At 41.7% G+C, this 26,758-nt stretch overlaps 1 protein-coding gene across 2 annotated transcripts; it reads left to right on the forward strand.

Moving 5' to 3' along the window:
* Positions 1–1,335: 1,335 nt before the first annotated feature.
* eif2ak4 (eukaryotic translation initiation factor 2 alpha kinase 4) lies at positions 1,336–25,050 on the forward strand. 2 transcript variants are annotated; one of them, XM_031278998.2, is made up of 39 exons: positions 1,336–1,712; positions 1,861–1,976; positions 3,461–3,563; positions 3,640–3,813; positions 4,445–4,525; positions 4,662–4,813; positions 4,892–4,992; positions 5,096–5,253; positions 5,374–5,912; positions 6,545–6,660; positions 7,488–7,642; positions 7,774–8,201; positions 8,307–8,379; positions 8,468–8,557; positions 8,653–8,775; positions 9,401–9,505; positions 9,725–9,788; positions 9,889–9,968; positions 10,106–10,207; positions 10,304–10,354; positions 10,457–10,693; positions 11,577–11,652; positions 11,977–12,098; positions 12,441–12,490; positions 12,821–12,989; positions 13,616–13,732; positions 13,868–13,933; positions 14,036–14,206; positions 14,303–14,437; positions 14,653–14,760; positions 15,177–15,305; positions 18,058–18,144; positions 18,309–18,421; positions 18,512–18,567; positions 19,011–19,108; positions 19,926–19,994; positions 20,853–20,897; positions 21,816–21,931; positions 24,562–25,050. In XM_031278998.2, exons 1-39 carry the CDS (start codon positions 1,581–1,583, stop codon positions 24,617–24,619), a joined length of 4,965 nt encoding a protein of 1,654 aa, XP_031134858.1. In that variant the 5' UTR covers positions 1,336–1,580; the 3' UTR covers positions 24,620–25,050. The 2 variants fall into 2 exon arrangements, with proteins under 2 accessions (XP_031134858.1, XP_035850738.1); XM_035994845.1 differs by having other exon boundaries at positions 8,307–8,370.
* Positions 25,051–26,758: the final 1,708 nt, after the last annotated feature.

The raw sequence follows: 26,758 nt of genomic DNA on the forward strand, positions 1-26,758 counted from the left end.
TGGTCAGATCTCAGGGAATACCATTCATGTATTTGTATTGATAAAATAAATGTATTGATTTAGGTCTTCAGGTGAGGAAGAATGACTCAGATCTAGAAGAGCAGTATATATTACGTGAGGTTGCAGTGTATCAAAGCTAGAGGTATGTGAGAGCATTCTTCTGCTCCAGGCTGCCCCACAGAGCCTTCTATATATAGTGTTCCTCTCTATCTCCACAGATAGGAGTGGGATGCAGCTAAAGCATCTCAAAGTTATTTGTATGCCAAAGAACACTTTTATAGATTTGATTAATTGTTTTGATACTGTACATGAATAAAGGAGATGTGATTCATGATCAGGCTTTTCTATCAAGCAACAGTGGGAGACTCCTACATTCTGAAGCTTTGTAAAAAATAAAATAAAAAAGTAATATATAGAGAGTGTTTTGCAAATGCTTCATACAACATTATAGTGAAACTCCATTAAGGTCATAGCATACTAAATAACTGCTGAGGAGATTGTAAGGGTTTTTGGAGCAAACTTGCTACAAATCTTTGTAAGTATGTTTAATATTATATCATGTCTTAGGTTTGTTATCCACTTTTTATTCAAGTGTACTTCATTTACTCAAGTACTGTACAGAAGTACACATTTGAGGAAGTTACTTGAGTACTCATGTTCAAGTTATTTTCCTTGTATTTTTAAGGTTGCATCTCATTTGTCTCAGGACATGCCCAAAACATGACTTTCTGGACATCAGACATTTGTTAGTAGGGCTATGCTGGACAATTGAGAACATCATTTGGACTACTTAATTTCTCCTGTATACGAGGAATGGTTTGCACTACCTGGTAGCTACACAATAATGAAAGGAAAAGAAAAAGCTGCAAACAAATTGCTGAAAAACAAAAAAACAAAACAAAAGTCTAAATAAAATGAAAATAAATTTGACAAATATGAGGGAAAAAAGTCAAATGGATTTCTGTCTTTCTCCGTCTCAGCTGCCACTTACTTCACCAGCAAACATTATAATGTGTACCATGGGTCTACAGTGTAAGTTCTGTTTAAATTCCTCCCACTCCATCTCCCAAACACCAAATTGTTGCATAGTGGGCTACAGTAATTGTTACACTCGTGTTCCATAACTTCATATCCCTACCTGTACCCATCAGTAGCCTACGTACAATACTGGTCTGGTCCCTGTTACTACAAAAAAAACACAGTAAATTGGGGAACATTCATGGATGAATTAAGAGGAACAATTACGCTGAACATTCCGTTCCCAGCATCAGACAGTTCAGGATAATTACTGCCCTCTAGAGGCCATTTTTAAGAAAGCAACGTGATGACGTTTCCTCTGCGACACAGCTCGCAACAGCCATGCGCCAGTTGGCAGCGTTGTTGTGGAAGGATGTATGATCGCCTATCGTTAGTGTGATAAGTTAGCGAATGCTTAGTTAATGACAGTAAGGTGAGTATCTGCTGAAGTTTGACTTAACAAAGGGACAGAGGAGAGTGGCGGTGAGCGCAGCGGAGCCTCTTATTTGTCGGCTGCGAGTGTGACAGCACAGTGGGACTGCCATGTAGTTAAAGGAAGAAGAATGAGCAGTCAGCAGCACACTTCAACAGAAGGGACAGACGACTACACGGTCCAGCAGGAAAATGAGCTAGAAGCTCTCGCGTCTATCTTTGGAGATGATTTCCAGGATCTGCGGAACAAGGATCCTTGGAAGGTACGTTAGCTAGAGGTGTTTGCAGAATGCACTGCCTTTAGTGAGCCGATGATGGGTAAAAGTTAACGCATTACTAATACTAGACTATACGTGTTGTGATCCAAGGTGATCAGCTCTACCAATGAGGATTCATTGACTGTATTTTCAGGTTAAAAGGCCTCCAGAGGTGCATCTCTGCCTGCGGCCCAACGGGCTAAACAATGGACAGGAATGCTACGTGACTGTGGATTTGCAGGTCAAATGCCCATCCACATACCCTGACGTGTGAGTACTGACCCCTGACCAAGGGTGTAACTTTCTTTGGTTTCCGTGCTACTCCTGTATGAAGCTGTCTCTAAATCATGTCCCCATGTATACATTACTAAAGATACATTGTTATAACATTGTATCTTTAGTAATGTATAACTGAGTCAGATAGTATACTTATTCATTGTCTGTCCACATTCTGAGAAACATTCTGGAAACTACTGGTCAGAGAAACTCATGTTGAGGCTGCCTATATCTTATTGGAATGCTCTCTAAACAACTTCAAACTTTAATTTATTGCAAACCTTTACATTATTGGCAAATTCTTTATTTGTAAGATGAGATGGTAAGATTATGTGGACACTTATCTTACCTCTTATAAAAATTCAGAAAACAAAATTGCTATAAAAAGCAAGAGATATTTATCTGAATGTGGGATTATAACTTGTGACACTGTAGTTAGATTATACTAGAAGAAAAATGCTTCCGGCAACCTTGTTTTTTTCTACAAGTCTTTTATTTACTTATTTCTTTTTCCTCTACATATATTCACGTTATCACACTGTTTAAATATTGTTTCTACACAATATATTTGTATGTCTACTGACCGTTGCACTGTATGTTCTCGAAACTTGCAACAAAGAAGATAAAAACACCATCTTTGAAGCACTAAAATGGAACAGTTGACGTTAGCAGCATTGACAAGTTTATTTATTTTTATTACTCAGCCTTAGAGCCTAATTTTTACTTGTGTATGCAAAACAGAGTTGTGACTAAGTGGTATCTTATCCAGAAATCCTGGTACTGCATGTCTCATCAGATTCCTAATATTGTTTACTTTATCTTTGATCAGATAGTTGCAGATTTAAATCTACATTTTAGCCAATTTTATTCTGGCAAAGCAGCCTGCTTGGGTCAACATTTTGGCTGGATTAACAGGCTAGAAGGCTCCTGGACAATAATGTACTTTAATGGGCCCTGCCTCCACCCCTCTCAGTGTCTGTTATCAGCATCGTCCGCTCTCTACATTCGCATATTACCTGTTCCTTACAGTGCCCACCCAAGTACAGTATGTCTCATGTCGTACACAATATAAAAACTGCTTTTAATTTGTAAAGAGATTTGACTCGTGATTGATTCGCAGATGTTGGAACTAATATCTGACCAATAGGAATAAGCACATGCATGAACACATAATATACAGTACAGCTTGAAGGAAATAGGACAAGAGCTAAAAGCACGGTCACCACTAAATGACAACGGAGATTTTTCACTAACTAACTAAAAACAGTCCGAGCCCACTTGATCGGAAAGAAATTAGAAAGATGCTGCATATTTCCAAACTGTGGCTGTTTAACATGCAGGACAGCTACCATATGTGCCTCTCTGACCGTTAACAAGACAAAATGAGAACAAAGATCCACTGTGGAGTTGTGAATGTCCTCTTAGTGCATACTAGTGGTCATTCACTCTTGGTAACTTATGTCTTGGGGCACCTACAGGCCTCCGGAGCTGGAGCTGAATAATGCCAAAGGTCTATCGAATGAAAACCTCCAGAACCTTCAGAGTGAAATCACCAAGCTGGCTGCAATACGATGCGGGGAGGTGAGGATGCAAAGATGCACAGATACAAGTATATAAACAGACTACTTTTAACCTACCTACCTACCTGTCCACCTAGGTGATGATTTACGAGCTAGCAGTCTATATCCAGGGCTTCCTGAGTGAGCACAACAAGCCCCCGTCAAGCTCCTTCCATGAGGAGATGCTGAAGAACCAACGCAGACAGCAGGAGAAGCGAGCCCAAGAGGAGCAGCAGAAGATGGACCAGCGGCGCAAGCAGGAGGAGGAGATGGTTAGGAAAAGACAAAAAGCTATTCATTCTGGATTAGTTTTGTCTGTGGTTTTGTGGTAATGTTATTTCTAAGTGATTTGTCCGACCCATTCACAAAGGAGCTTAAATTTCCTCTTGTGGGAGCCATTGTCTCGCATTGCCAGACCTTCCTTCACAGCGCTGTGGAGGAGGGTCTGGCGAGTCCACACAGCATTCCGGCATGGAAGAAAAACGTGCTCTGGTTAATTGGCATTTCTTTAAACCAATCGTCTTGGACGGTGCTAAGCACTGAGCGGAGCCTCGGTGCCGCTGCCAAATAGCCTCGGGAAGGCACTTGTTTTGGTGGAACATGTGTACGTTCAAATGTTTTTTTAGTCGTGCAAAGAAAACTCAGATTGGACAGATAGTCAACTACAACTAGTAATCTACATCTAACTACTCACAAAAATGCAGAATAAGATACTTCTGCTACACACTTGCTTGTATTGCCTTTGCTGAAAGACCTCTTCCCAGAGTTTGAGAAATTATAGAGGATTTTTGTTACGTGTGTGTATGTAGCATGTTGTTATTTCCTTAAATAACGGAACCCCCAACAACTGACAAAAGTTCCAGTTCAACGGGATGTTGACTGAGATTTTTTTTGTTTGTGTAGGAAAAAGAAATCATGGCTGAAATCCAAAGAAGAGAAGAGGAGAAACGAGAGGAAAAGAGAAGAAAGGAGATAGCCAAACAGGTGACTGTGCTGCACCATTTCTAATGATCTCCACAGAAAAACAGTAAAACATGCACAGTTTGTATCGCCCGCAGATAAATCACATGAACAAAAATGGTGTTGTGATTGACCTTTTGTGTGGTGTTCATATTCACAGGAGCGACTTGAGAGTATGGAGCAGCCAGTCCCTGCTAACGGCTCCATGTTAGGCAGGAGCCCACCCAGCCCGGGCGGAGCTACTACTGAACTGATAGAAGCAAAGAAAGCAGCCACTAACCGCCGTCGAACTGCCTCAAATACACGCCACAGGTACACAGCAAACCAATGGATGCACCTCATGTTAAAGAAACATTGTAATAATGCTTAAAGTTGTATCTGTTTTCCCAGACGTGACACGATTAATGAAGACAACCCTCGCTCCCAAGAGCTTCTTCACTTCCACAGCAGCACTTTTGGAGAACTTGTTGTCCACAGAGGGAAAAGCTTAGGTGAGAGCTGTCTGAGACGATGCAGCCATTCTGGTGCAAAAGTCGCTTAATCCACCCCAATAACCTGTATGTACATTAACGTCTGTGTTCATGATTCTGGCAGGTGTAAGCGAGAGGCTCGGCCGCAACGTTTATTATGGATTTGAGGCAAACTCAGGGGACTTTGCTGTGATCTATGAGTGGTCGCTACGCTGGAACCAGAAGTTGGGCAAATTCTTCACCAGCCAGGAGAAAGGAAGGATTGAGAACTGCAAAAAGCAGGCAAGTAGAGAAGATAGCAGTTATTATCATTATGAATTGAATGGGTAAATAGTGCATTTGACTGTGTTTAAGAGCAGTTAAAACACTTCTGAAATACTATGCTTTTGAATTCCTGTGTAGATCCACGGGGCAGAAAATGAGTTCAACTCCCTCCTGCGGCTGGATCACCCGAACTTGGTGCACTACATGGCGCTGAGCTCCACTGAGAAAGAGGACTGCCTCATAGTTAACCTGCTGGTGGAGCATGTGCCCGGCATCAACTTGACCAAAAGCCTCATCAGCCACACCCCGGTCCCTTTGGATAAACTGTGCCACTACACGGCCCAGCTGCTGGCTGCTCTCGACTACCTTCACTCCAACTCTGTGGTCCACAAACAGCTGGGGGCCTCCAGCGTGCTGCTGGACTCCGAGGGCAACATCCGACTGACTGATTACAGCTTATCGAAGAGGTTGGCTGACATCTGCAAAGAGGACATTTTTGAGCAAGTCCACGTGCGTTTCTCAGAGGATACGACGATGCCAACGAAAACGGGCAAAAAAGGGGACGTGTGGAACTTGGGGCTGATGCTGCTGGCTCTGAGTCAGGGGAAGGAGGTGCAGCAGTATCCAGTGACAGTGCCAGCCAGCCTGCCTGCTGACTTCCAGGATTTCCTCCACAAGTATGTATGGATGGATACACCAGCAGCTTATACCAGCAGTATACCAGTGTTTCAGCTCATATACTATATACTATAAATCATGTACTGTATGCTTGCCATTATACAGTATAGTTGTTGGATTATTTGTTTTCGATAGACTCATTTCAATCTATTAACTGACTTATCGTTGCAGCGCTACACTGAAAGATATAATGCTAAGAAAGTTTTGTGTCTCTGAGTTGATTTACCCTGTAGCCATGAAGGGAAACCAGTGACTGCCTGTAAAGGAGAAAAACACATTCAAAACTCTAAAGCTGAGGGCCTTGCCTTGGAAAATGGTTGGCAGTAATGTAAAGCTTATCTGATTTGATGTAAATAGGCTAAAACATGCAAAAACCCTGGTTTGTTCCTGTAGGTCTTGATGTTATATATAGTTATAGTCTGTCTGCTTGCTTTGCTGGCTGTTTAAAACTGGTTTTCACATAAAGTTGTTTTATACAAAGGGTTAATTTAGATTATACAGACCTTGTTTTTGATATGACTGCTTTGTGTTGTCAGCAGACCACCAGCACAATGTGGATCCGTACAGTAGACTAGAGTGTTCCTGTTCTACAGTTGATCCGTCTTTTATGCTGTATGTGTCTTTGTCATAGGTGTGTGTGCCTGAATGATGCTGAACGCTGGACAACCCAGCAGCTTTTAGACCACTCCTTCCTCAAGCCTCCATCGCCTAAAAACCTGCCACGGCACCAGGAGACCAGCCCAGAAGGTGATATACACGCCCATATACAATGTGTAAATGAGGTGGACAAAATATTAGAAACACCATTTAAAATTCCGTAGAACGAAAATTGAGTCAAGAAACAATTAAACCAACAATTAAGTTAGATATTTCTTTGTAAGAACTTAACCGTGAAATATTTTAGTCTATATTATATCAGAACGATCTGAAAAATGTGCATCACAAAAAACAAGATGATGTCTTCAAATAGCTCATTTTGTCCAAACAATAGAAAGATACTGATTTTCCCAGCAGCACTACTTACAGTTGAGGAGGTGAAAGCAGAGTAAATGTTTGCTCGATAAATGATGTAAACAATGAATCAATTATAATTATATTATTTCAATCAGAATCACAATCAGAATCAGAAATACTTTAATAATCCCAGGGGGAAATTATTTTTGTTACCACTCCAGGTATACAAACAACATATACAAACGACATATATTATCCAGACTTTTAACATATATAATAAAAACAAATATACAGTAATAATAAATAAAATATGAAATGTACAGTGTTATGTGCAAATAGTGCAATAAAAAGAGAAAATGATTGATTGATACAATTGTTGCAGACCAATCTTTTGTTTGACAAACTGATGAATTGACAAATGTTTTCAGCATTAGTATTTATTACAGGATTATTGTAGTACATTGTACAGGTGTTTCCATTTTTTTTTTTTACATAATAAGTATATACACTGTAAAGAAGAGGAGCTGATCTAACCCCCACTTTGTGATGTCAACAACTTCTCCAACAAGGCAATCCAGTAGTTTGTCATGTTTTTTTTTTTTTTTTTTTTGTCATCTCAGATCCTGCCGTGGACTTTCCATCATCAGTCATCCCACAGAGCCACATCCTCAATGGTCCATTCAGTTCCGGGGTGCTGAGGCAGTTTTCTCGCTACTTTAATGAGTTTGAGGAACTCCAGCTTCTTGGAAAGGGAGCCTTTGGTGCTGTTATTAAGGTAGGCTCTTTTTTTTTTTTTTTTTTACACACTAGCTTTCTTGGGAGATGCTGTTACAATGGCAAGAAAGCTGGCTTCGATTTCTTTGCGTCCACTTTGTCTCTTCTACTTTCCCTCTCCTGCATCTCCAGGTTCAGAATAACCTAGACGGCTGCTACTATGCTGTGAAGCGCATCCAGGTCAACCCGGCTAGTAAACAGTTCAGACGGATCAAAGGCGAGGTGACGCTGCTCTCGCGCCTTAACCATGAGAATATCGTCCGCTACTACAATGCGTGGATCGAGCGGCACGAGACGCCCTCGGGAGGGGTGCTGAGCAACACCGACAGCTCTGAGCCTTTGAGCACTGCCGACAAGCCTCCTCAGCGCAAAGAGCCTCGGCAGCGCATCAACGAGCTGGGCCTCGCTGACAACGCAGAGGACATCGCGCCACCTCCAGCCCTGTCGAGCTCGGTGGAGTGGTCCACCTCCATCGAGAGATCCTCCAGCGCCAAATGTAGCAGACACCAGTCGAGTGATGAAGATGATGACGACGAAGATGTGTTTGGGGCCTCTTTTTTGTAAGTGTTTTTTTTTTTTTTTTTTTTTTTAGTGGCAGTAAATCCAGCAAGATTTTCTCCTGCACAAACTCTTGATGCATCACCATTTTTTTGTGTGGATTTTAGGCCATCAGACAGTGACTCAAGTAGTGACATTATCTTTGACAATGGTGATGAAAGCACAGACGAGATGTCAGAGGTTTGAATATTTACACTTCATTATTCATTCTCTTATTAGTGTTTGTCATTGTCAGGCAAAGTGCAACTAATGGTATTTCCTCTGGCAGGTTGAGCCAAGCAAAATGCCAGTGATCATCACGATGGAGAGCACAGACTCCGATCGACCCCTCCTAATAGCACATCACTTGTACATACAAGTATGTACAAGCTTCAACTTCATTCTTAATTTATTTATTTTTTACCACTAGAGGTATCTGCCTCACATCTAATGCATGTTTTCTGTTCCTGACAGATGGAATACTGTGAAAAGAGCACTTTAAGGGACACAATAGATCACGGCCTGCACCAGGACCAGAATCGGTTATGGAGACTCTTCAGGGAAATACTGGACGGCCTGGCTTACATCCACGAGCAGGTGTTTAATCTGTGTGCGTTGATGTGTTTGTAGCCTCGCTTTGCCAGACCTTCCTCTACAGCGCTGCGGAGGAGGGTCTGGCTAGTCCACACAGCATTCCAGGATGGGAGAAAAACGTGCTCTGGTTTATTGGCATTTCTTTAAACCAATCACAATTGTCATGGGCGGCGCTAAGCACCTGGCAGATCCACGGTGCCGCTGCAAAATAGCCTCGGGAAGGAACTTGTTTTGGTGGAACATGTGTACGTTCAAAAGTAGTTTTGCAACAGCAAACTCAGATTGGACAGATAGTCTAGCTAGCTGTCTGGATTTACCCTGCAGAGATCTGAGGAGCAGTTAACCATAGTCCTCATAAATCCACCGGAGTTTAAAATTCCAACACAAAGAAAGCGTAAGGTAAAGGACATCCGGCCGTAAAGAGTGAAATCCGGCAGAATTTCTGGGGGGAACGGAGCAATCCCAGAAGTGGAACGTCGTGGATATAGACTAATGTGTTTGAGGTTTCACCCTCCTTTTAAAGTTAGCTGTGCATTTCTTCAGTACCATAAATGTTAACAAGAGGAAAGCCATGTTTTCCATTACTCATGACCGAGCAGATATATTCAACCATCATCCTCTCTTTTAGGGAATGATTCACAGGGACTTGAAGCCTGTCAACATCTTCCTTGACTCACAAGACCATGTGAAGATTGGAGACTTTGGCCTGGCGACAGACCATCCTGCTAATGTGGTATGCATTACTTTAATGTGGTATTCAGTTAACAGCTTCACCATGCTGACAGGCTGCACTGACTGCTTGTGGTGTGGAGTTAATGTGAAGGATTTTGTGTGAAACATTAAAACTGTTTGTGTCTCATTACTTAGCTTAATAGTAGCTTGTTCATCTACATCAAATGTATAACTCCAGTGATGAAGATGTTCTTCTGGAGATACTGTTTATCTCTCTTAGGCTGCAGGTAAATTTGAAGTGGAGGAGGGCAGCTCAACAGTGATGCCCAAACCAGACCCAACAGGTGCAGAGAGTTTGAATACATTCACACGGTGTAACTCTGTTTTGTCTGATATGCGTGTTCTTCCCTGACACTGTGCTGACTTTGCATCCCTATTCTACAGGTAACATGACAGGCATGGTTGGTACTGCGCTCTACGTCAGTCCGGAGGTTCAAGGAAACACCAAAGCCACCTACAACCAAGTAAGATTTCAGATTTTTATTGAAATAATAAGATATCATTTAAGCTTGTGCAGTGGCTTCCATGGGACTTTTGTTTGTTATCGTTCCACCACTGAGTTTTTGAGTGTCTGGTTTTCATCCATTCTTTCTGTCCTCAGAAAGTGGACCTGTTTAGCCTGGGCATCATCCTGTTTGAGATGTGCTACCGGCCCATGACCACAGGGGCCGAGCGCATCTCTGTCCTGAGCCAGCTACGTGTGGTACGTCCATGTTCAGGACTGGGAGTAATCCACGCAGGCTGCATGGGACTTTAAAACTGGCTTGTTACTGACTACTCATCTCTTTTAATGCTGCAGGAGCCCATGGTCTTCCCTGAGGACTTCACTGCATATGAGCAAGGAACACAGGTGAGGACGCTGTAGCACAGCATTTTGACATGAATATTTCTCCTCTGTGTTCTCAGTCTAACAATGGAATGGATCTCTGTGTCTCTTTTCTGCATCTATCAGAGGAAAGTGATAGAGTGGCTGTTGAAACACGACCCGGCCCTGCGGCCCACGGCCCAGGAGCTGCTGAAGAGTGAACTGCTGCCTCCACCACAGATGGAGGAGTCAGAGCTGCATGAGGTGCTGCAGCACACCATGGCCAATATCAACGGCAAGGCCTACCGCAACATGGTGGGCCAGCTGTTTGCCCAGAACACCTCTCCGGTCATGGATTACACCTACGACATAGACCTACACAAGGTATGGCTACTGCTTTGGCTGTGTTTTATTTTTCTTACATGTGGCCATATTGTACCAGTTATGTGCTGGACTTAGCATATGAATGGTTTAAATGTTGGCATTTATTTAAATAATGCATGTGTGGTATATACAGTAAGGACTTAAAACATATACAAATATTAATATACAAGATATTATATTTACAATATTTTATACAAGACCAGAGGGACGGTCATGTGTCTTCCATTTGAAGAGATTTGAGATGAGTGATTTTGTTTAAAGGTCCCCTATCATGCTCATTCAGGTTCATATCACATTGTATTTTGGGTTTCTACTAGTGCATGTTTACATACTTTAATGTTCAAAAAACCCATTGTTTTTCTCATACTCTCTGTCTGAATATACCTGTATTCACCCTCTGAAACTCGTTTTAGCACCTGTCTAGTATATCTGTGACATTATACTATATTACAACCAAATGGAAGTCCTGACGGCTCATTTAAAGACACAGTTTCTGAAAACAGGCTGTGTGCATTTCTCTGTGGATTGAGTGTTTTGATACTTTCACAGTATAGCACCTAGACCTGCTTTATAATAATAATAAAAAAGACAGGAATCATGGTAATCCCATTTGTTTACAATATTGGACCATTACGTATGAAAGGCAGTATTTAGGATATGTGGTGAATTAAGTGTAAAGCCATGGTAAAAAGGCAGTTAATGTACTCTGCAAGTTGTTCCCCTCTCTACCTGAAGATGTCACTGCAGACATATGAATGTCTGACCAACCCCTCAGTGCTACTTCACTTATCTGGTCTGTATACCCGACCAGCAGAAGGCCTGTTAATGCTTAATCGATGTCTCCCGATCCCTAACAGAGGCTGTTTGTTTGGTCTCCCTCCAGGGCAGCTTCAGCTTTAACGGTGCCAAATTGCAGCAGCATGTGTATGAAACAATCACCAGGATCTTCAAGAAGCATGGTGAGTACACTACGGTTGTTTGATGAGTGTGCGTGTGAGTCTTTGTTGACTCTCCACTGCGAACCACTTGGACTTCTGACCTGCTGCTGTGTTGGGACCCCAACATCTGCTCCAGTGAGTAACATCTAAACAATAAGTGCACTGTTGGACAGCGAAGATTCTGTGCAGGTGCTAGTGTTATTTTTATGCACACTGCTGATGATGTCCAGCTGTACTTATTTGTTCATGCTCAGTTGGTATCTGCTCACATGCATCATCTCTTTTAGGGTGAGGGTTATGTTATCTTATGCAGATGTTGCAGTAATGCATGATGTTTGTTTTCAGGTGCGGTGCGTCTCCAGACACCGCTGCTCCTCCCCAGAAACAGGAAGTTGTATGATGGCAGCGAGCTGGCCTGCTTCATGGACCACAGTGGAATGCTGGTTACACTGCCCTATGACCTCCGCGTGAGACAGACAGACAGACAGACACACACATACACACACACACACACACACACACACACACACACACACACACACACACACACACACACACACACATACGCAGGCGTGCATGTCCGTGCTTGCATACAAACACTAATTATACAACTATTTGCATCAGCATATGCAAGCACACACACATAGTGTGAGGCTGCAATCAGCAGCCGCCTTTAGATCCTGCTACCTCAGGAAACCCTGAGGACTAAATGGTTGTTTCGACACTGTGATTGATTACAGCCTGGTATGCACTGACTTCACTGTCATTATACATGTGCACCCAATGTCTCAACTCTTCTTTTACTTCAGATGGCGTTTTCAAGATTCGTCGCTCGCAATAATATAACGCATCTGAAGAGGTAAAGTTAAATGATTTAACACAGCAAGCTGTTAGCTATACACATTTATATGTTACAGTTATTGGTAACTTATAAATCACACTGACTGTTTCATAGGAACCTGTTTGTCTTCTCTTTTTTTTTCCTTTAACGTAAAAGTTAGTAGTTACAGTTAGGAAAATGGTGATGTTTTTGTGATATAATATATCAATATTATATTATATATTATTCAATACATAATATACTTAATAAAATAAGTATAATATTAAGTCAAATCACCACCAAGTAAAAAAGTTCTCTCTCTTAGGAATAATCCAAAGTGTTTCTGTGCTTCTCTTATTCTTTCTCAAGGTATAGCATCGAACGCGTATTCCGCCCCAGGAAGCTAGATCGTGCGCACCCAAGGGAGCTTCTGGAGTGTGCCTTTGACATCATCACACCCGTCACTAACAGCCTGCTTCCTGATGCCGAGGCCATTTACACCATTTATGAAATAGTCCAGGAATTCCCCGTGCTCCAGGTTACACACATGAACTTCCTGTATTTTAAATGATCTAGTGAGCTGACAGTTTGTGCTGTGCTGCCCCGTCTTGATTCACATTAAGAGCAGTCTGACAGTCTGGATGCATCTATTGTTCTTTATTTTCCTACGGATGCCATCATCGCAACCTGTCCCGTTGTTGTTTTTTCCCTTTTCACTTCCCACTTGCATTCCTTACATACCAAAGTACATATGTAAGGAATGTTGAAAAGATTTACACCATATTTATTATTTGCATAGTAAATCTGTAATGCACAGCTCTGTCCACTTCCTTCCCTGCCTCCCAGTACAATCCATTTCCTGTCCACACAACCCAGTGCTGTGTCACTCCCCAGTTGCAGCTTTCCTTGCATATTTCATGAACCCAGTCACCCCAGGGGTCTGGCCGCTGCCTCATCCCTCATAGATCCTGTTTCTGATCCTCTCCACCATCCTGCTCTTTGTGTGAAAGCTCTTAAGAATACGTGAGTCAAACAGAATGAGAGGGCAGCGGGACACAACAGTCATTATTCACTGAGGCTCATTGTACAGTAGTGCTCTTGGTTTTGACTGTAATTGCAGCTGAGTGGGTTAAAGGTGTGTTTGCGTGTGTTTTGTGACCACAGGAAAGGAACTATAACATTTACCTGAACCACACCAGCTTGTTGAAGGCCATCCTGCTCCACTGTGGAGTCCCTGAGGACAAACTGAGCCAGGCCTCCACGATACTGTGTGACGCTATGGTCAGTGCAGGTCACACGTGCATCACAGATGTTATTCACAGTGCGTGACTGTTGCTAATATCCTGGTGTGAAAATATATAATTGTGTTCTTCCCAAATATAGCAGTGGTAACATTCTTATGGTCTTTTGCCCCAGAGCGAAAAGCTGACCAAACGTGAGGTGGAGGCAAAGTTCTACAACTTACCCCTGTCAACCAACAGTGTAAGTATCCACCGGGTGCATGAACCTCCTGTAAAAATAATCAGTCCTGCTGCTGCAGCACACTTGTTCTCACATTGAGATTTCCTGCTCTGTTGCATCCAGTTTCAGATGCTGTTCAAATACATAGAACAGAAGGGGAATCTGCAGGACCTGGCGCCACTGCTGACATCACTCACCAAACAGAAGACCGCCGTCACCCAGCTGGCCAAGCAGGGCCTCAAGGACCTGGAGGAGCTCACAGTGCTACTGCGTAGACTGGGAGTTAAACTGCAGGTGATTTGGATTCTGGGTAAATGAATGTTATGTCTCAAAGAAGAGCCACTGTGTATGTCTTTTCCCCTTTTTAACGCAGACGTATCCTCTCTATAGGTGGTGGTTAACTTAGGCCTAGTATACAAGGTGCAGCATCACTCTGGGGTCATCTTCCAGTTTGTGGCTTTCATCAGGAAACGCAAGCGAACTGTTCCGGATATAGTGGCTGCTGGAGGACGCTACGACCACTTGGTAGGTTTTCTGTCAAATCATGACAAAAATCTGCAGCTATTATTTAAAAGAAATGTGCCCAAAAGTTTAAATTCTACACATGCATATATGTGAACCATATTTCTTCCATATTCAAATATAAGTCTTCTGTCTGTATTCCATTATTTCCATATGATGCAGTGGCGGTGATGCAGTCTGTGTGGTACCTTCATGTGCTTTGTTCTCTGTACTGCTAGATCCTGGAGTTTAGAGGGCCAGCTCCCACAGTGCCGGTGCCCTCTGCAGTCGGGGCCAGTGTGGCCCTGGACAAAGTCTGTGCTGCTATAGCCAACATGGAGGAGCCAGTGAGAGAGAGACACACACACACACACACACACACACACACACACACACACACACACACACACACACACACACACACACATACACACACACACACACACACACAGGGATCTGACATTCCTAATTATTGTAATGAAGGAGCAGCAGACAGCTACATATTTAATGATGCCTTATTACAGCAGTCGGCCGCCACACAGCCACTTTTAAAACATGCTAATAACTATGATCACTGTGACTCTTGACGCCATGGAGTTATTTTTGGAGGTGCGTCATTTTCTATATTCAGAATGTGAAATGATGTGCCCAGAATACTGTTTAGGTGTGAAGACAGAAGTATTAAAATTACTTATTTGTTACAGTTATGTCATGAAGTTATTTTACTTTCTTTTTTCCTTTCTCTATTTTATCTCTGTATCAGCCATCAGTGAGCTCCTGCGATGCGCTGGTGGTCCCCGTGGGGCATTCTTCAATGTCCAGAGCCATTAATGTTGTCCAGAAGCTGTGGAGCACCGGCGTCTCTGCAGACATTGCCTATGATGTTTCACAGGTGAGCAGCCTGCCTGATAGACGTGAATAATTTGTCTGAATGGTTTCAGGGTGGAAACTCAACTCAAGCCAATTTTGATTTAACTGTGCTCTGTGGAGTTTTCTTGTAAACGAAGGTATGTCTACATTCTGTGTTATTCACCAAAGCGCATTGTTTGTATCGTTGAAGTCTTACAAAGTGTAGAATCCATTTCCTTCCTCATACAGCATTTGCATTTTTTTGGTCTACATTTTGAAACCTGCATCAATGTTTGCTTGCTAGCAGTCGTCTAATTCCCTCCATTTGCTGGTGCAGTACCACCACCTGGAGATCAGTGGGTTAAACCATTATCAGTAATGTGTATCCCGTCAACCTTGTGTGCGAGTGCGTGCACGTAGAAATATTGCACCACAGCGCTTCTAGTGGTCAAAGACTGCACATGGTACCTTTTATCTTAGTTTAGTGAAATGTCTTCAGTTGGGATCTGGGAGTTAAAAAAAGCACTTAAAGTGTCGGAATTTGTCTGCAGTGAAACTTTTAAACTATAAACATACACTTTGCCTGCATTTATAAATGACAAAAGGGCATGACTTTTTTTTTTCTACATATATGAAGTTTATCATGAGAACCAAAAATGCCAAAAAGGATGGTAAGCTTTTCATATGTTTTTATTCTATTTTTAACAAAATATTAAATTGAAAATATCAAAAAGTGCGATTGAACTGTAAATAAGCATTAGTGCTGTAAAAATGCTTTTAAAACAAACAAAGTCATGCCAGAGCCATTAAGGCCAAAGCCTGAATATGATTTTGCTAAAGGAAGCAGAGTCCACTTCTCAGTAAGTCACTCCCTAACTGTTGCTTCCGGACCTGCGAAAGGAAAGGAAGGAATCTGCAGACAGGACGCAGCTACAGCAGCACTGTACATGTAGTAATTCAAGCAGAAGGATTTCATTGAGTTTGTGTTCATACAGTAATAATTATATAACTGAGCCCTCATGTTTGTTGTATGTAAAAAAAATAAAAATAAAACTCAACCACAATCTGACTTTGTAGATCCCTGAATGGGAATTAGCCATTATGTAAAATAGGTAGTTTCCTTCTTGTCGTGTAGTAACTTTCTGCCTCCTACAGAGGGCAACACTTCCTCCGTCAGCAACAGACTTATCGTGACAGCATCATCCCAGAGAATGAACTGCCACTTTGTGGTTGCATTTGAAAGAGGTTTTGCTGACCATATTGGGACAATACAATGTGGATTTATTTTGTTATTGCAATAATCATCTGTTAGTCAAGACAAGCTTCCAAATAAATTTAATGATAAGCTCTTGTTCGGAAACAGCCACGCTGAGATCAGTCCCTTCAAAGTGAAGTTGTTTATCTTCTGGTCCAAAACTCCTGATGCCATGCCTCTGTCACATTCTTTATGTTTATGTGACAAGCCTTGTGTTTGTGTGTTGGTGTAAACGCCCTCCCTGGAATATTGCTACGCTCACATGTTTTTTTTTTTCCTCCTTTTATCTTTATGACCTATTGTTTTTAACTTTCCACTTGTGCTTTAATGGTCTTCATTGTCTTTTGTACTGGCACAGGACAGGTGATTGGCCACCTTTATTTCCCTTAAGTAGTCCTTTTGAAGCATTTTGGAAAGGTTGGGTTTGGCTGAAAACAAGCAGCATTATATTCAAATTATCAAAAGTGTTTCTGTGGTTATTTGTTGATCATGAATGTTGGCGGCGCCAGTGGCGAGATGGTGAGAACACCTTGTTTGGACTGCCTCACTCATCCCTCCCCCTTCGCTAGACTTTTGTTAACACCTTTCACATGCTGGCCTCTTAACAGGCCCGAATATGCAGCTCTAATTCATCCTCAGAAGATGGATGCACTCTTTTAGCTTTTATTAGCCAAGTATGGCAAACCCATTCCACATGCGGTCGGCTTAGGCATGTGGCCCAGAGCTGCCCACTGGTCTCCGGGCAATTGCTTACCTTTTGACTTAATTTGTTCTGTCAATGAGAAAGTTGGAAGAAAAGAGGAAGTTTCAATGCCTAAATGATGACGAGGTGAAGTAACGTACACACACACACACACACACACACACACACACACACACACACACACACACACAGAAGGGTCTGTTCTGCACCACCGTTAGCTCGTCTAGTGGAGCAGCCAAATTAAACTTTCAGGCTGAAGTTGGTGGGAATTAATTAGGCTGAAACAAACACATGCATACACACCGTCATGGTTGAATGCATTACCTGAATACACATTGATTTTTGGTCTTGACTCTCAGCACAGTGCACACTCACACTCTTGTTCCAAGCAAAACTCTATTTAAACTGACTAAATGCCGCTATAGAAGATTTTTTTAAGCTATGATGAGTCCAGTGTTCCGAATGAGCTCTCCATTTTCAAAAGATTTTCTAACTTGAACGTCAAACTTGACTCATGATTCTTTTAGTAATTAATGGAAGAAAGCACTCTGTAAAAGTTGTATGACGGCAGCAAGCTTTCAGCAGTCTGCAGGTTCAGTAAACACCTCGCTCTAAACTCGACCCACGCGGGCCGTCTGGCCGGCATCCTCAAGCCCCAACAGTGAAACACGGGGAAAGGTCATCATCAAGCCACTGCAACCATATCTATCTAGCAGTGATTGGCTCACACATGCAATATGTTGTGAAAATGAATATTCACTCGTAGTTCAGCTGAGTTGCACCCTTAAACCATCACTCCCATTGTGTGTGTGTGTGTGTGTGTGTGTGTGTGTTTAGTCTCAGGAGACATTGATGGAACACTGCAGGCTGGCCGGCATCAACTGCATGGCCCTGGTCTCTGACAAGGAGGGAAACTATGTGAAGGTAAACCAGCCTTACAGAGTAGTATTATTTTACATTTTGAGAAGGCAACATATTTTTTTACTTTAGCGTTGTAGATCATGATGCTTTCCAAACTGTTTTGATAAGAAAGAATTATGGAAATGTTGTGTACAGTAGCACATGTTAAAGTCATTTTCTGTCTTCAGGTCAAATCCTTTGAGAAGGACAGACAGTCTGAGAAACGGATCCCTGAGTCGGACTTGGCGGACCACATCATTCAGAAGTGTCGGACCAAATTCTTTGAGGAAAGAAACACCAGGTAAAGAAATTTTGGTTTAATGTGCTGCTCAGATGTCTAAATGATGTAAGAGGGTTGTTCTTGTATAATGTTGTCATTGTGCCCCTGCAGAGAAATCTCTGAAAGCATGTCGCAGAACCCTAAAGGATCACTGCTCAACACCACAGGTCTGATTACCACTTGCTCTTTACAGTCAGCCTCTGTATACAGACTAAACTGTATATTTGTAACATTACGTCTTACTGCAGCATGAAACAGTCGCACCTCTGTTTTCATACAGTCGTGCTTTGACTGAACCAAAGTGCTGCAATAAAAGTGTTAAATTATGAAACGCAATATTGTGATCAATGTGGCATCTGCAAAGTATGATCCAAGTGTTGCATGTTCACTTCTGGCATTTAACTGATTTGTTACCCAGATTGACATTTGATTAGGGCAATAAAAGAATTTAAGTGTTCACAACTTCTGGCATGCACATAGGTAGCCAACAAACAGATTTAATTAAATTGAGTAACAAGTTAAACAAAGTTTTCACTGTCATCTCATTGCAATGGGTAAATGTGAGATTAAGCTAGGATTTATTTAAGCTAATCCTTTTTTCTGTCTCCAGGCTCTTCAGAACAGCATGGGAGCAATGGCAGCATGAATGTGAACGTCATCAGCCCGGAAAAAGTTTCTTCCAGTGCTAGACGACGCTATGAGACTCAGGTTTGTGATGCACACGCGCACACACACACACACACACACACACACACGCACACACGCACACACACGCACACACACACACACACACACACACACACACACACACACACACACACATTGTGCATCTTCTGCCACCTGTTCTGATGCTGAAGGCTGTAGGTTGTTTCATTACTGAATTGATTGGGTTCTGCCAGATATTCTGAGGGGGCCACCAAAATTAGTCGCAAATGTTTGCCATTCTTGACCATGTCTCTGCACTTGCTCATCTAAAGATTTCTCTACAACACCACAAGTACAGAAAAAACTCCATTAAGTACCTTAATTTACAGTGAATATCGCAAGAGAAGTAAACACAGGAACATTGGGTAATTGTTTTCTCTGATTTCTCTGAGATTGTTGCTGGTGAAGTAGCCCTCTAAAGTGCAACTGTTGATTGAAAATATAATTAAAACTTAAGTATGTTATTGTTTATTGTATTGTATGAAGAGAGATTGTCTCCTCATACCTGCACTCATCGTTTTTGGAAACCACATAAAGGAAAGCTGTGATACAAGGTCTTGACTTATGTTACTAGTAGTCTCTTCGTCATATATTCACTTCTTCTTTGTGTCTCTGTGTGTCTATCTTAAACATTGCAGTATTTGTCGTTAAGAATATGGTGCATGTAGCCTGTAGGCCAGGACAATGGTTTGATTATAAAATGACTGCATTTGAAGATGATTTTTTTCCCTCTACATTTTGATCATGGAAACAACTTTTTTCTTCTAGCCTATTCAATTTTCTTTCTTACTTTGTTTTTCTCTAACTGCCTCTCTTTCAGATCCAAACCAGATTACAGAATCTCGGTAGCAATTTGCAGAACAAGAGCAATGACATTGAGGTTCTGGCAGTAAGTCATTTGTTTGTTTACCCCCTTTTATCCCTCCCAATCCCAGCTCCCCTTTTTTCTGCTCTCCCACCTTATCTCTTGAACTCATGTGTGAAATCACAGAGCAAGAAAAGTCCTTTTGATAGCTAAAACCACAAACATCACTGGGAGCAGCCCTTTTATAGCTATTTGCTTCGTGCTAAAACCCCCCGCTGGAGGTTAAGATGGCTGTGAATCCCTTCCAGTTGCTACAGTGAACAATGAACGCTAAACAGAAGGCAATCACTGTGTCATTTCAGTGGATGTAAATGGCTGCCATATTGAGTTTATTTGTGGTTGTGTTGTAGATTTATGGCCAGATATTCTCAAAGTAAATCATGCCTGCTTGTCTTATTTACCATGTCGCTGCATACTCCAAATACATTTGTCATCCCTGTTGGGGTCTGGATTGCATCAGCGACGCAACAGTAAATCCAAGTTATTGAAACATAATCACCTTGATTCTAGTAAGCAGTTGCACAGTCCTATAAGTCTTGGTTGTTGCCAGTCAGCAGCCTGCTTGTCTTTCAGTCAGATTGGAACACAGCAGGACTCATTTTCCAATGATAAACCCAGGAGGCCATTAGACCCTTCCTGTTGAAGGGACATGGAGTGCTTTCAAGACTGGCGAGAGCATTGTGAAAGTGGAATTATAAGTAATTTACTGATGTCAGAGTAAACTGGATTATCTTCTGTTGAAAGAATTACACAAGCTATTGGGCAGCGGGTGCAACGGTTGATATTTTTAGCTTGATTATGAATGCGTTTATGGTGTTGTTGCAACATGAGATAAGGCTCCATTGTGCTTTTGTGTAACCCTGCTTGTTTTGTATCCCGCAGGTGGACTTGCAGAAGGAAACGCTGATCAACTTCCTGTCTCTGGAGGTTGGTTCCCTACTGGCTTCATCAAGACCATTGCAGAGTTAATAAAAGGCTACATCCTTAATGAAGGGTGGGAGGTGGAAAGAACGGCCAATAGAGGTCAAGATCCTAGACAGGAAGAGGGGATCCCGTCTCCTTCCTTACAGTCCTGATGAGGAGTGGAATGAGGGAACACCCTGCCTTTTTCTACAGCGGGGAGATATGCTAAAGGCTCTAACTTGCACTCTTTAAAAAAGGCTTACCCATGGGACAGACACATACTACAGTTAACAAAACGCATACTTAAGAGGTGTTAATATTCACATTCCAAACTCCTGACCAAGGCTGCATTCATAAAAAAACTGTTTCCTAAGAGCAGAGGTTAAAAAAAAAATATTGAAACATGAAGAAAGCTGAAAAACACTCTTACCACCACTGTTATATAAGCAAAAGCATCCACTCCATAAATGAATGGGCCACCTATACAGTCGGCCCTTGCAGCACGTGTCAAAGAAAACACATTTAGTATATAAAACGCATGACAATACACAGTGGGTATAGCCAGGCGTGCAGGAAAGGCCTGTTTCAAATATGGCAAATTACCCAAAGTCACACAAGAAGCCAAGGAAATCTATAAACCCACTGTAGCTTTGTGCCTCCACTGCCCCACTAAACTTGACATACAAAAATATACTCCAAAGGCTGCAGATGAAAAACCCCATTTATTCCTCTAAAGTGCCATCTAGTTTTCTGTTAACAAACATGAAGAAACTGACACCTTGTGAGGCGTTGTGTTGGATAGCCTCAAAGTAAAACTAATCTGTACCAGGCTTTGTTTGATGTCAGTGAGCAGTCTTGTGTGTCACATTTTGTCACCTAGCCTGCACTCTTTCCCATTTTGTTGCATTAACCCCTGCTCTATCTTTCTTTTTTTCTTTCCAGTTTGATAGCGAAGAGCAGTTCAACAGCAGTGTGAAGACTCTGCTGTCTCGTCTTCCCAAGCAGCGCTACCTGAAGTCCATCTGCGATGAGATCCACCATTTAAAAATTACCAAAAAGTGAGTCGGGTGCCTTGGCCTGTTTGTGTAGTCCTGTGAGAGGGTAAAAGAGTTACACAGCTAAGCAACCGATAAACAAATACCGACTATCCGACAGAAGAGCAGTTCGCCTTGACGAGGACACTGCTTATAAACTGTAACAACAAGGTAAAAACTTCTTGCGAAGTACTTACTCAGCAAATCCAGACTGGGTCAGGAACTGCGTTCGACGACGTAGTCCTCAGCGGTCCGTCTGTGAACTGTTTAGCAGATAAACCAACCAAGCTAGCCTAGAAGCGCTGAGGGAGCTTAGTATAGTTTCTTCACGAGAAGAAAGCGAGAATGATTTGTAAGGAGCTGGTCGACTGTGATTATATGAGGGGGCGTGGCCCTAGCACAGTTTGACCTGTCTGTCACAGACAGACGTGGTGTCATTGGAGCTTCCATAGTTGGCCACGCCGAGGCGATTCCCATAGTGAAACACCAAACGAAGTTAGAAAAAGAACGAATGGTTGCGGATCTAGCTATGTTTCCTGCCAGGCCTAGCTAGCTATACTTTAACCTTGGGTTTAAGATCAAAAGTGCTAGATCAAAAGTCAAGGGATCCCCAAAGTTATTAGGAATTGTCCTCTGGGTCCCATGGGTGTCTGTACCACATGTCATGGCAATCCTATCTATGCAATAGTTGGCCGAGAACCAAAAATGTTACCCTGCTGGTGGCGCTAGTGGTAAGGGAGAGAATCATGGCAATCCATCCAATAGGTGTTGAGATAACGGAGCCAAAGTGGTGGACCGACCATCAACATTTCTTGAATTATTTATTCATTTGAATAAATAATAATAATATATAACACTTTACAATAAAACCAGTACATTAAGCACTTTAAAAACAAGTGAAGCAATAAAATCGACACGTAAAAAAACAAGCATATTTAAAGCAAGTGAAACGATCAAATCAGCAAATAACAGCAGGTGAAATGTAATATTATTAGAGGGTGAAGGCTTATCTAAAGAGGTAAATAAATAATACTTGAATGAAGTGGAACATTTGGTAATTAGCACAGCCTTGTCAAAATGTTTCTCCTCTCAAAAATTAATAAACGGAAGGAACCTGATTTAGGATTTTTACTGACATTTTCTGAACAAACCGTTGTAGATGAAGATGGAAGATGAGCCAGAGACCCCACTGCCTCGCTTCTCTGCTCACCCCCACGTTTCCATCCACTACTGACTTGTTATTTTTATTAAAATGAAACCTGAGGCAAACAGCGGAATAGATTAAAGACCACTTAAAAACGGCAGACTTCCTTTTATGAGCAGCTGCCATTCTAAAGCTCCGACCAAGCCCCCACACTCCAGGTGTAACAGTGACAGTCAGTCCTTCAAAGGAAGCTGTAATACACATAACTACTACCTTGAACAACATTAAATCCTCAGCTGATCCCATTTCCTGAGGTGAAATTTGGAGAAGGATTTGCCTTGTTTGGTCTTCTGATGTCTGTCTCTTAACACCCAAGTTGATTGAGGTTAACTTCATCCATTGCTGGGGTTGTGGAGTCGAGCGGTTAATGTCCCTGAGCTTCCCAGCAGAACATTTTTTCCAAAGCCCAGGCTAAATCCTCAGTGTTTGAGCTTTTTGTGTTGTGACACTTGTGAATCCTCATAGAGAGCAACCCTGTGAGGGATTCAGCGAATGTTCTCTTTCATGAATGAAATGGTAACAAAAAAAAAAAATCAAAGCTTCTCTTTCTGCCTCTCCAGAGCAGTTGGTTTTAATTTCCTGACTGGAATAAAGTCTCAACTGATAAATGAGCGTCACAGAGGCAACAATGGATATATTCAGCGTGTTTTTATGTGTTTGTTTAGTTGTTTTCAATGAATGTAGGGCACAGGCAACTGAGGCCAGACGAGTGGGCTAAATGCCACATGCAGTCACCTGGCTGCAGCACGACACAAACTAAACTTATCCCAGCTTCACAGTCACTGAGCCTTCCTTTTAGCCTTGCACTGTGGGCAAGACCTGTATTTTATTACAAAGTCATGCTAGCAGCTATGTGAGGCTGTACTTCGGCACAGTGGTGCTTTGAGTTAACATCAGCATGCTAACATGTTAAGCAGGTATATGTTGACCATGTTCACCATCTTAATTTAGCTTTTTACATGCTAACGTTTGCTAATTAGCACAGCTGAGGCTGATTGAAATGTCATTTGTTTAGCAGGTGTTTGGTCATAAACCAAAGTATTGGACAGATTAAAAATGTGACCTGATGATGGCGCTAGTTGAAAAGTTAAGTGATTACCATAAGTATCACAATTCATCCTGAGGGAACATTAATGTCCCATCAGCATGAATTAGATGCCACTAGTGTGGCTAACATCTGGAGAGTAATGTTTTAAGTGATAATGGAAATAAGTAGAGTAATTTAGATTTTTGTTTTTGTTCATTTCTACTCTCATTGTGGGACTCTTGGCAGGGTTGAATCCTGTGTCATTTAAACTAGACTGACTCTCTTTCTCCAGAGAAGATTTTGGAAACCCTCCAGGCTGAATTTCATTGTCCTAATTTTTAGATGTCCAATTTGGAGGTTCTGCATAATGATTTTTTTGTAAATATTCTTTTGAATCTTATAACTGATGACGTCCTCTTGCAGGTTGGGTGTGGTGGTGTTGTACAGCTACAAGGATGACTATTACAAGATCCTTCTCTGAAAACCAGGGGGTTCCACTGGCCTGGGAGATGTCCCGCTCAGCTTGAGACTCAGTATCTCCCAGAGACTGTTTTCAACCTTGGACCTACAGAATCTGGACTTACAAGACTTACAGACTCATAGCTTTTCTTTTTGGAAAGCAAGAGCCCCAAAGACATGATGTTTGTTTGTGTGTGTGTTTTTTTTACCATGTTGAATAGTAATTCAGCTATTTGACCCAAAATCCAGAGCTTTCCTAAAACCTTGCAGTGTTTTGTGGTCTTTCTCAGACAACCATGGACAACTTGACTTTACTGCCTTAATAGAACTATAGAAGGTGAAAGAGAAAGGGCTTTTTACTGAAGATTATGTCCCATAAAGGCAACAATTTTACATGTCTAATTAGCAACGGGATGGATAGTAGAAATAAATCACCTTTTCCCACATGAAGCTGTGATTTTGTGTCTGTTTTAATTGTACGTGTGAGTACAACACAGCCGTTTGCAGCCTTGAACTGGGTTGGAGGAACAATTCCCTAAAGTGCAGTGATGTCATTCAAGATGGTATCTGTTAGTGGTTTTTAACTTCACTAGCAGATTTGTGGGCTCATGCACATCTGGCCATGGAATTCGGCTCCAAATGGGACTTTGTCTTCTCTTCGTTGCTTTAGATCTGATCGCTTGTCCTTGTTCTCTTATTTCAGTAGCACTTGCAGATGTGTTTAGTAGGTTGTTTCTGAGGGGGGTCTTCTGAGATGTGAGTGCTAGAGAAAGGAAGTAGACCTCGTCTATCCAATAGGCTAATAAAACACAGAAAAACACAAATACACGCAGGCCAGGCATGCTGGAAATCTGGATAATCCTCAGTGCAGACTGTGCTGTTGTTTTGACTTGTCCGTCAAAGCTTGCTCATAAACTTCAAGGTGAGAAAGCTTCTCCGGAAGGATCAATAAAGTCAACATTAGGGTCAGTTTCCCAGGCATGGATATATCAAACACTGGAGTAGGCATGGGCTGGTTACCGGTTTCAAGGTATACCGAGGTTTGAAAAAGTCACGGTTTCAGAACAGAAAGTGCAGTTTAGAAATCCCTCTCCCTGCCAGTGTGCAGTGTGTTTAAAAATAAAATACATTGTGTTCAATGTTCAAAAAAATAATACATTTATAGCTGTCGTTGCAATACCGTGAAACCGTGATATTTTTGCTGAAGGTTATCATACCGTCAGAATCTCATACTGGCCCATGCCTACACTGCAGCACAAAGCCTTCAGACTACTCAAAAGTAGTGGAATTTGACTTTTCACAACACCCCAAACATTCCCAACTCCTGTCTTAACTGAGCAATAACTGGATCCATAAGTATCAGTTATAATAAGGATAAGCATTAGCTTATGAGGTTATTCTCAATATGCAGATTGTCAATTATCAGTACCATCCGTGCGGGCCTCTTTGGTTCACACATTTATTTTTCAAAATAAGTGTAAATGTTACAGTTCATCATCTAGGGAAACATATTTACAGGTTTTTCAACAGTGAAATAAATAAGGTTGTATAGAATATAGCAGATAGAAACGGTAAATAGTCTACAATGTACAGCAGCTTTGGCTACCAAAAGTTCAACAAAAAAAAATCTCAAACTATAGTATTAATAAATAAAGCTATGTGAAAAAATAAATAAGGTACTCTTCTGTCCTACTAATTTAAACTACTTTTTTTTACACATAGAAGAACAAAGAATTGCGTAAGCTTTTACAGTCGCCTCTTCATTTTAAAGCACATGGTCATGATTCAAACAGACACATATCTACTGAGTTACTAAAACACTTCAATATGAATTGGTCTCCAACCAATTTTGGCATCAGAAAGGTCTTTGTATTGAGAAATTGGCAATGGATTGAGCACTCTGATCCAAAACCTTTTCATATGAAACCCCAGTTTGTTTCGTAATGCTTCTAAGATTCTATTCCCCCCCCCCCCCCCGCGTGTTCACTTGAGTGGTTTAACATCTCTGTGGGCTTAATATGCCTATCAAATCCCTGATTAGGGACTTTATCCCTACAAGAATCCTGCAGGGAGCTTTCTAAAAAAAAAAAAACACTGGCTCCAAAGAAAAGTGCTACATCTCTTTGACATGCTCTGTAATGTGTACCATTATGTACAGTTA

Source organism: Sander lucioperca, chromosome 18 (assembly GCF_008315115.2).
Source record: "Sander lucioperca isolate FBNREF2018 chromosome 18, SLUC_FBN_1.2, whole genome shotgun sequence".
NCBI classification, from domain to species: domain Eukaryota; kingdom Metazoa; phylum Chordata; class Actinopteri; order Perciformes; family Percidae; genus Sander; species Sander lucioperca.